The sequence below is a fragment of the Vicia villosa genome, linkage group LG1 (assembly GCF_029867415.1).
Source record: "Vicia villosa cultivar HV-30 ecotype Madison, WI linkage group LG1, Vvil1.0, whole genome shotgun sequence".
Classification (NCBI taxonomy): domain Eukaryota; kingdom Viridiplantae; phylum Streptophyta; class Magnoliopsida; order Fabales; family Fabaceae; genus Vicia; species Vicia villosa.
In genome coordinates, this window is record NC_081180.1 from 175,243,680 (window position 1) to 175,255,516 (window position 11,837).

At 31.1% G+C, this 11,837-nt stretch overlaps 1 protein-coding gene across 1 annotated transcript; it reads left to right on the top strand.

The window, feature by feature from the left end:
• Positions 1–2,953: 2,953 nt before the first annotated feature.
• Positions 2,954–4,968, top strand: LOC131659871 (dehydration-responsive element-binding protein 1B-like). The gene is made up of 2 exons (XM_058928998.1): positions 2,954–3,052; positions 4,209–4,968. Exons 1-2 carry the CDS (start codon positions 2,954–2,956, stop codon positions 4,788–4,790), a joined length of 681 nt encoding a protein of 226 aa, XP_058784981.1. The 3' UTR covers positions 4,791–4,968.
• Positions 4,969–11,837: the final 6,869 nt, after the last annotated feature.

Consider the following 11,837-nt stretch of genomic DNA (forward strand, 5'->3'; position numbering starts at 1 on the left):
TTGTCTCCATTATCCACAGTGACCACGGACGAGTCCACTGGCAACGTCCCCACACACGACCTCAGGAACCCCTCCCCTCTAATACTGCATTTTTTTTAATTTATTATTATTATTATTTAATAATTAGGGTCTTTGTTATATGGGTTGTAGTGTTGGGATTTTTATAAATTGCTAAGACCCACTTCTTCTATTAAACCTACACCCTTGATTTTGCTTAGCTTTTACTTAGTTAGTATAGTTTTCTAACTAGTTTTTTTATTTAATTAATATAATTTAGCAAATTAGATTTAGTTAGGTTAATTCAGTTTAGGTTATCAAATCAAAACTAAATAAGATTTTTTTTTACAAAGAATAGGATAAATGGATGCACATCCACCACGTCCTCGAGTAGTTAATCGACCGACTTATCACTTTACCGATTGATTATTCAATTCAAAAAATGTTTAAAGGCAATCAAATTCATCTCGATTCATCAAATTTCTTTTTGTGCCCCCGCACATCTAATCTAATTCAAGACAAATATTTTCATAAAATAAAATCAACCAACCAACTTTAAGCTAAACTACGAAGGGTCTGACTTTCTCATTGCACAATGAGGATATGTAGGCACAGGGTTCTGAAACCCTAGCGAGCCCACTAACTTTAAAACCAACTATTTCCATTCTAGCTCTTGTAAATATTTTTTCACATGTAGATAAATAAAGTAAGAGATAAATGATGAAGTAAACATACCTTACGAAACAAACACCTTAACCCTAAAACTAGAGTAGGTTGCCCTTGAGTACAAGGAAGGTGAGGGGTGCCTAACACTTTCCCTTCATTTAACCGACTCTCGAACCCATATTCTGTTGCGATGACCGTCTTATCCATTTCTTTTAGGGTTTATCATTATTTTCCCTGTTCCTTAGGAACGAAGAAAATAAGATGGCGACTCTGTATTTTTTTCGGTCGCGACAACTTCATATATAATTTCAAGAGTATCCCACATTTACTTGGCAGTTTTGCAATGATGACATAAAGAATTTTACTATCATCTAGATACATAGTAATAAAATTCTTAGTTTTGAAACCTATTTTATATCTTCTATTTTCTTCTTCGGTCCTAAGAGAATTAGGCTTATCTTCTTCGTTCCAAAGAGAATCAATGGTAATGAGGGATAAACATACTATTGATTATAGTTTCCCACTATTTATGATTTATACTTTGAATAAAAGTTTTAAACCTAGCTTGCCATATATAAAATCTACTATTTTTAAAAAGTAGTGGTGTTTTTAGCAAAGATCTCTTGTCGGAAGCCATCTATCTCTTGAGACGATTAGTCCTTAAACAAGAGTTAGACTCTGATGCCATTTGTTAGTCATGTGATTTCACATCCAAGAGGGGGGGGGGGGGGGGGGGGTAAATTGTGTATTTCATAAAACATTATATTTTGAAAATCTTTTAGGATTAAAATCAAAGTTTAAAAACATTTTAGAAAATTTTTGAAGTTATGCAGTTGAAAATAAAATGCAGAAGATAAAAATACAGGAATATAGAAAGTTAATGGAAGAGAGAAGACCCCGAAAATTATAGAGGTTTGGTCAAAAGAGAAAATACATAATCCTTTCCCCAAGAATTGTTCTTGAGAGTATCAAATAAACTTGATAGCTTTTAGTAAGTATAACTCAAGAACCCCCTTAAACACGGAAAATGAAATTTATGGCTAACTTCCAACCAAACAATAAAATGAGGAGTTAAGCGGTGAGTCTCCATTCCAAATGATGGATCAAAGAGGTTAGTCCTATTTCCATATTAATCTTGGAGTGGTTAGTCTTCAAGCTTATAAACAAACCTTGGGAGCATTTAACACATGGATGAGCTCTAGAACCTAAACCTTGATTTTATATTAGACTCACCAATAACTTGTGAGATTCTACCACCAGGATGATCTTGAACCAAAAAAAGCTTTTAACATCGGGCTAAGCTTTAACCTAAACTTGGTTTTATCACAGGATAACCAAGAACCTATGAGATTTTATCACTAGGCTAATCTTGAATCTACATAAGAGACTTGATCACACAAATCTCAAACCTAAGATTTTTAAGGGTTTAGCTTCGAACCCAAATAAACACTTCCTAAGTGGATAAAATGTTCAACCAAGGTATAAACTTCCTTGGTGAAATTACACACTATCATTTCAAAATTACAAACTATCATTTCAAACTTCCTTGGACAAGATCTATTTATAGGCTAGAGGTTGACACAAAAAGGAAATGATTTTAAGGCTTTTTTAGACTTGCCAATCTATTAGTACATATTGCCAATTGATTGATTACCCTAAGTTAACTGATTATCAAGCCTCAAATGGAAAGGAAAGGTATTTAGTTGTTGCATATCATTAAGAAGTTGTCCTAGTCGTTTAGGGCACAATTTGAAATTATTCCAATCGATTGGAAGAGTTCCAATCAATTGGTATAGACAAACAAATTCTCCTAAAACTTTTCTCTGGTATGGCTTCAAGACATCTTTGAAAACATTTTTCTTGAGAAAATAATTTTGAAAACATGTTTGTGTGTGTGTGTGATTTAGCCATGAAATTATACTAAAATGCCCTTATGCTTTAGAATATGTTCACTTGGACATGTCGAGGCAGACTCTCACATACATCCTAATACTTTAAGACTTGTCAGATGTTCCTTTCTTGAAGACACTTGCTTGAGTTTACTTAATATGAGGATTAAGTTTTATTCATTTGGTTGCCATCATCTGAGAGTCAAGTCCATCAAATCCTAATATTTTGATATACATTTCTAACCACTTTAATTGCTTATGATTGAATTATCATTATTGGACATTCAGTTGTCATAATTAAACATTAGTTGTCATCATCAAAAGTTGTTGTCTTTATTAAAGAGATGTCACCTTGAAGTAACCTGCAAAATAAGGTTCCATAAACGTGTCAACCTAATCGTATGGAGGAAAAAACTATTTGTTTTGATAAAGAGTTGCAAAGGGAGATTGAAGACATAATGGTTGGTAGAGGTCCTTTATTTGGGAACCTTCAATGGAAAGTGACTTCTTTGCCCATTAGAGTCGAGGGATTGAGTTTGTAGTCGGCAGTAGAAATTTCTTCATATGCTTTTGTGGCTTCTAGGGTCCAATCTTGGATGTTACTTGATCATATAGTGAGAGACAGTGGGGTATATGGTATGAACACTAATTTTGACAGAGCATTGGATGATCTTAGTATTGCGATCCAGATTTTGACCTTAGCAGTTTTACTAGCAAGGACATCGCCCCCTTAAAACACAATATATTTTGGCGAGTACCTTTTTAAATAAAAGTGTTCAAGATATAAATGTAAAGTTTGACATGATCACAAGATAAATAACAATTTTTTATTGTTTACAAACCGCACATGTGTTTTAAAATAATTGATTTTGTCATTAAAAAGAAAAGTGGCGCAACTTATTACCTATGTGCTTGTATAAACTTTATTAATATATTTCTACATTAAGATCATGTCTTCCTTCATGTACATAAAAAAACCTTAAACAATATTTTATTCTCTTATTCGTTAATATTCTTAACACCTACCAACTGGATCAACCTCCCTTGATTAAAAAAATGGCCTATAAAACATTTTTTAAAAACAAATTCTTAAACAAACATAAGCATAATATAACGAGAATTTTTTAATAATGCCAAACAATGATGCGTTAATTTGCATAACCCTATGTTCACTCAGTTTTCCCACCACGTGCCTTTATTTTTAGTAAAGTTTTCAGGCCCACCCACGTGGAGCATGAAATAATAGGAAAATATTAACCAACGTGTACCATATAGAGTAAGGTTCCAACATATTAAACATGCGATTAGTAAAACAAATCAATTTAAACACGCTTTTCACACCATTCCTGTGCTACAAGTCACTATACTTTTTGTCACTTTCTTTGTCCAACGCCACAATAAAGTGTCACAACAACACAACATTTCACACAAGATTCCTCGCGTTCCCCACTCACTATACATCAATGTCACACAAACTTGTCTCACTTATCGTCACTAACTACTTCTGTAATCCATTTTCTTATTTAATTAATCACGTTCATACGTTCACATTTTGCATGCGTCACACTCGCACACGTTAGGGCAAATTTTAAATGTGTCACGTTGTTTTATTTATTTAATAAGGTATCAATATATATAGGGTTAGTCGATAAATAGATATTGATACATACATATTACAACTACTACATAAACAATATGAATAAAAGAAAAGATGGAAGGAAGAAGTTCCATGAGACACGACACCCAATATACAAAGGTGTAAGACAAAGAAATGGAAAATGGGTGTGTGAGCTACGACAACCTAACAACAAAACACGTCGTGTTTGGCTTGGAACATTTTCTCACCCCGACATGGCAGCTAAAGCTTATGATGTTGCAGCTTTAGCTTTTAGAGGTGAAGCTGCTTCCTTAAATTTTCCTAACTCAGCTACCTCTTTGCCGCGTCTTGATTCACAAACTTCTTCTATTAGGTCTATTCAGTTTGCCGCGGTGAAAGCGGGTGAGAGACACTTCTCGTCTTGTGAGGGCTCTGAACCATTCTTTGCTGAGGCCGCCGAGAATGGTTCAGAGTCTTTAGATTCTGGAGGGTTGTTTTGGGACGAGGAGGAGGTTTTCAACATGCCGGGATTGATAAACAGTATGGCGGAAGGGTTGGTTATGACACCACCGGCGTTGCAGAGAGGGTTCAATTGGGTTGATGGGGAAACTACCATGGACTTAACTTTATGGAAAAATTGATCTTATTTTTTGGCATTCCAATTTGTAAGCCCTAACTAAACACACTATTGAATATCAATACAAATTAAATAGTGTGGAAATGCAATGACATGTGTTAGGAGATTTATGATTAATAATACTATATAGATATCATCAATGCTGCAGGTTATATTGATGGAGGTTTTATTATTTTTTTTAGTGAAAGGAGTTTTTTGTATTTATATTTGTGAAAGTCTGAAAAATATACTTTTTATAAAAATAATTCATTTTAAAAATTTAATATCAATTTATGTATAGAATTAAATTGTAATTAAAAAATGTGTCTTAGTTACGCTATTCTTAAAATAAGGAATAAATCAATTTTTTTTTTATAAAAATAGTCCAAACAAAATTGCAAATATAAATCATACCAATATCTTATTGTGAATATTTTTTTTTCAAATATATTAATTAAGATTAGAAGTCTTTGTGGCCCGATTTGATTTGATTACAGAGAACTCGATATCCAAATCGATCAAAAATATATGGATTGGTTTGGATTAGATTTATTTTTTTCGAAAAAATTCAAACCGAATTGAACAGAACTGAAAATAATGGGTTAGGTTGGATTGGATTGATTGAATCTATTAGAAATAAATGTGCAGAAATATATTTAAAAAAAAAAAAATCTAACTTACATCAATTGATTTTCATAATAATATAAAAATTTTAATTTTCTATTTCTCCATATAGGTCTGAATATAGGTGTGAATGTCACAAATAACATTTTAATTTTTCTCTTCTTGAAGTTGAATATCTTTTACTAATTTCCATGATAATGATGATATAAATTATAAAATTAATATGGTTGGTTCGGGTAAACGGGCTCTCGGATAGAATTTTGGAAATTCGTTATTTGAACCAATTAATATTGAGTTTCGGTGGTTTGGTTTGGTTTTTGCTGGAACTAAAAAAATTCCTGACCCAAATATCATGGGTTGGTTTGAATTGTGGTTTGGTTCAAATTTTCTCAAACAAATGAACACCCCCTAATTAAGACTTATTATTCTTCACTAACTTAATATTTTTATGCATTACTACTATAAATAACACGTTTCACCTCGGACATGAAATGCATTTAACAAAGGGCGTCATGAAAAGTTTCCACTTTACCCCTCAGTTTTTAAAACAACGAGGGGAAAATGCTTATGAACATGGGTTCGAAACCACAACTTCTGCACTTTTAATATTTTCAAAACTAGCGCATATACCTCTCGATTTATCAATAGAACCGAGGGGTGAGATTGATATTTTTTAACTCGTTACAAACTACAGAATATTAATAAATTAATTGCTTTTCTTTACCCGGCTAGTATTGGCTTGTGGGTAGTTTGATTCTCTTTGTATTGGATTGTACCCCTTGTGCTTTTAATACATGTGTTTATAAAAAAATTAATTAATTGTTTACCCAGAATATTACACTGTTTACACAGAATATTTCTATAAATATATATAACAAAATTTGAATCAATTGTCAGCACTATTGGTGAATATCAGATGTTGGATCTTTGTTTCATTGAAATGTCATGGATCGAAGATAAAATGTTTGGTGCAATATATTTCAGTTCCCTTTTGCATTTATTTGTTTATGATGTAATAAAAGAAAAGGGGTTAGTGAAATGAATTAATATATGATTATTAATGAACACCGTCAAAAAAATGATTATGAAGAACATAAGCCTTAAGTCCAATTTATTTTCTGCTCTTGCAATCCATCGTAGAGAACTTTACCAAATTTTTTACGCTTCAAAGTTTCATTTTATATGTTTCATTAACAGTTTTTGATATTCATAATGCTTTTATAACGAATGTTTGTTAGGTTTCACAGGGATCACTAATAGAAGTGTCTTGAGTGTTGATACTCATGAAATGGATGGCAAAAATTTGTTTAAGGACGATGATCAATATTCTCAATAATCACGCCAAAATTATACCCTCGATTTCTGATAAAAAACGAGGTAGAAGGTGAATAAGCTTTTTTTAAACATTACATTGCTTCTATAGAATATTAAGTTACATTATTACAACAAATGTAGCGTTATCATAGTAGCTGTTATTTTTGAAGAGCAACATCCAACTTCTAAGGTTCTATGAATTGCATGCATCCAACTTCTAAGGATTTATCTGTTCCAACTATTGGAAATATTTTTTCTGCACTTACAATCCATCATAGAGAATTTTTCCAAACTTGTTTAAGTTCTAAGATTTTCTTATCTTAAGCAAATTTTTTCTTGGAAAATGCTTAATAAAGACATATAGTAGTGGATGCTGATAATTTGTTGTGGATTGATGTCTTGGCAATATCTTGAACGTTGTTCCTTTAAGAATGTAGGATATAAATTTGTTGTTGTAGCTGTGTAACATATAAAAAATCGAGGGAAAATGTATCTTCATTTTTAAATTGAAATAAAATAAGTAAATCCCTTGGGTTTAGAAAAAAAATCTGAGATAATGCGGTCAAAGAAAAAATGGTAAATGATAAAAAAAATTAAAAGTAACATGTCATGTTTCCATTTCAATTTTTTACCAGTCAACATTTTTTTTGTGTGCAATTTATAACATGTTTAGAAATAAATTTCTCAATATTGTCAGCCAAGGAAAGCAAAATTGTTTTCTTTGATTGACACCATATGAAGGTTATTTCAAAAATACAACAACAACATCAACAATATTATGTGAGAAATATTGCAAGAGCAGAAAAAACATTTTGTTCAAGATTGAAGAACATTGAAGATTTTTTCTATCTTGCAATCAATCCCACAAGAATGATGCATATGAGTTTGAGGCGGCTACTATAAGTTAGGTTTAAGGTAAAATTTGTTTACGAGTGCTTTTATAGTAAAATCTTATTATATTCATCCTTTGGTCATTAAGGAAACCTAAGGGATTGGTTATTAATTAGTTTACACTTATAACGATATAAAAACATAAACTGCAATAGTTGTGATTCAAAGTGTGTTCTGAATGGTTTTTTCCATTGGTGTTATTAAAAATCGAGGGAATATGTTGTTTTTATTTTCTTAAAATTAAAATATGGTGCGCCTTGGTCTTATGCCTCAGACTTTTATTACCAAGATGAAAACTTTGTCATAAAATGTATTATTTGTAGTAGTAATTCAATTCGAATTTCAAATTGAAAATTCATCTTTTTTATTTTATTTTGGTTTTAATTCGTACTAACATATCTTTCTTTTCTTGAATGAAAGTAGTTACATTTGATTTGAATTTCTCCATCATCAAAATTGTCCATTTCTTTATAGGTTTTATGTTCTTCGTACCTTTTACAGTAGAACAATTTGTTTTTTGAAATTTTGTTTAGGAGTTTAGAGGGAAAGAGACAGGAAACTTTTGATAAAAAAGGAAATGATATAGTGAAAAAATTGAAGAAATTTGATTAGAAAAGTTTGAAATACTTGTTTTTATTCATAATGCAAAACCTCTATAAGAGGACTTAAAATTTATATTAGAGGAGAATTTCGAAAAGTTTTGGAGGATTTACATAATTTTTTCAAATATATTATATGTTATTATAATATTATAAAAATAAAAAATGTAGTAATGATAAACATGCATTTATCAGTTTATAGAAAATCACAATTGTAAAAAATATTTAAAATTTCTCTTTTTTTTCTTCCGACGAATTCCCTCCCCGATGTTAGATTATAAACTCGATTTGATCCATTGGACGAATAAATTGTTAGACCTATTTGTCGGTATTAGTGGTATAGCCCAAAGAAATTTTTAGAGAAATGTAGAAGTAGATTAGTGGAGTCATAGTAATAAATGTAAGTAGTATGAAGAAGGGACACACACAGATGAGTCTAACATGAAATGATATATATATATATATATATATATATATATATATATATATATATATATATATATATATATATATAGAGAGAGAGAGAGAGAGAGAGAGAGAGAGAGAGAGAATTCATAGATGTAAGTAGAACTCTCCCTTAAATCTATGAATAGGAAGAACTTATCATTTATAAACCAAACTAGTAAAAGCTAGTAACGAAGCAAGTAGAAGCAAATGTACATAAGCTTGTAAAACATCTTCTCAATAGAAATTATCATTCTCTCAAATAATTTCATCTTCAAATTTCTCATAAATCTTAATATTGCATTTTCCTTTTTAACATCCCAAATCCCTTCTTTCACCTCTCTAAACTCTCAAACAAAGTTTTAGACTTTGAGGCTTTAAAGTAATTTTTCACTCCCTCATTTTTCTCCTTAATTTAAAATTTCATCAAAGAACATGCCTCTTCATGGTCTTCATTGAAGCCTGATCCTTCAACTTTTTCCTTTCTAATAAATTTTTTATTAAATCCAAAACAAATTCATTTCCTTCCACGTGACTTGTGCTCATTTTGTTGTTTTGATCTTTACTAACAATCCTATTGGAGTGCCTTGGAAGGTTATCACAAGAATTTTCGGTTACGTTTTGAAAACCAAATATTAGCCTTTAATATCGTAGGTTTCCTGCCATACTAAAAGGATATATTGATGTGAGTTGGATATCGAGTGTTAGAAATCATAAATTTAAAACTGGGTGGATAATTACACTAGTTAGGGTGCAATTTCTTGGAAGAACAAGAAACAAACATGTATAACTCTTTCAACCATGGAATCAATTTTCGTGTCTCTTGCTTCAACTAGTCTAGAAGTTGAATGGTTTATGGACTTTCTGTTGGAATTTCCATTGGCTAAAGATAACTTTTAAATGGTGTTTATACATTTTTATTTTCAAGTCACTCTAGTTGGAGCATACAACAAAATGTATAATAGAAAGTCAAGGCACATGGGTCTTAGACATTCTTACGCAAGAAAATTAATTAAGGATGAAATATTTAAGTCATATATTATGCAAGGAGTTTCAATTCTATACCTCTCGAGGTAGTCTTTACTATATCTTTGAGGAGTAGTTAAGTAAATGAATTAACTAAACTATATATATATATATATATATAGTTTAGTTAATTCATTTACTTAACTACTCCTCAAAGATATAGTAAAGACTACCTCGAGAGGTATAGAATTGAAACTCCTTGCATAAGTGTTGGCTGAAAATGTGTGATGTCACATGTAAATATACAAGTATATTTTAAGTAGCAAGTGATAGAATATTAAGGATGTCGAACTTACATGGAGTGGAAAGTAATTTAGACTGATTTTGTAAAGAAATGTCTATTGTGAATGATCATGAGCAAGATTAAAATAGTTTATGGTTGTCACATGTTCAATTTAGTAGCAAACAGAGTAAAAAACAGTGCCAAGAGGGTAAGTGAGTTCACTAATAAAGACCATGTTGGACAATGATCCATTAATATAACTGATAATTTATGCATATATGATATCTTGTGTCGTGCTAAGAAAGGTTAGAAAGTGATCTAACGATGTATCTTTATGAAAATTTTGACGGATTTTTGAAAATTTTAAAGAATTGTTACTGGTTTTACTTTTTACTGGTTTGTGAATAACACTTATTTTTCTCAGTTGAGTGAAAGTGCATAAAAGTGAATATGCAGTAAAAGTAAATGAACATAGAATATATATTGGTTCCCCATTTCAAACAAGGGTACTCCAGACCCCTCACATCCTGAGATTTTACTATGTTAGACCCCCCAACAACTTGGTAAACAAGTTATAGACGATTGATATAAATGTTACAACAATTTGAATTTGTAAATGTGAATACAATAGAATTTTGATTATACAACAAAACTGCAATATAATTGTTCTTCCCTTTCAAATGTAATAAATCAAGTATCCACTTAAAAATGCTCAAAAACTTGGTCTGATATGAAAATTATGTAGCTTCTTCGAAAATTGTGCAGTAAAAGTGAGTAGGAATCTAAAGAAAAATATTTGAAAGAGGTGATTTGAAATAATAAAAATTATGCATTTTATAGTAGTAAGAAACCTCTTGTAAATCATGGCAATGAATTGAAGAGACCATTCAATCAAATGTGACTTGAACAAATCGCTTGTAATCAATTGATTAACAAGACCATTCAATCCATTGACGTCATTCAATTCATTGAAGTCATTCAATCCATTGAAGCTTAAAATAGTTTATAAGTGTAAAATACAATTTTGAATACCTTCAGCTAAGACTTTGTAAGTGAGCTCCTTCAAGTTCAAAAGATACAGATCCACTAAAATTCTAACATAGTGACCAAAAGCCCTGTCATATGATAGCTTGTTGGATGCAGAGTCAATACAAATATGTGTTCCAATACTACTTTCTATTGCAAATAAGAATTTTGGCCTCCAATATTCTTGAGACAATCCATGAATGCGAATCCACACCTGTGTCGAGGTTTGATTTAGGTTAGAGGGTACAAAATCTTTAGTCCAATAGAAGAGCTTGAGTGTTCTTGAATTCAGATTCCAAGAAGTAGATGACCTAACTGGGCTAACATCTTCAATGCACAGAAAGGAGAACTCAGAGAAACCTTTTCCTAAAGAGGTTAAACCCCATTTATCAATTGATTTCCATTTTTCTTTTAGCTTGGCAGGCAAGCTAACTACCGTGGGAGGTGTGGATCCCTTTGGCCTTATAATACAATCGTTAAGGTTATGCTAACACACTTCAATACCTAATTGATATTCATCTTTTGGTATGGAGGTTGTTATTCTATCTCCTTTAACGCAAGGGATGGAAAGTTGGCTCAAAGGAATGTTACAAACATTGTGATCAGCTTGTGCAAAAGTTTTAGGTTGAAAGGTTTTTTATATTTGTTTTAGTGTTTTTTTATTGTTGCTGATTGTCGCAATCAGAGCAGCTTCAGGGGAAAGAGAAAGAAAATGAAGATCTTGCATCATGAAGCCTTGAAATCAAAAAATGGAGGTGACGATGTACACTGTAGCTAACGGTCATAAATTCTAATCTTCAATGCAAATAACTTTATCAAAATTTCTAAAAAATTAATTGAGTTGTTAGAAAAATGTGAGAAATCCATTTTTTTTATGAGAAGTTATAATGATTTAATAAAATAGAAATTATTTATTACTAAAAAT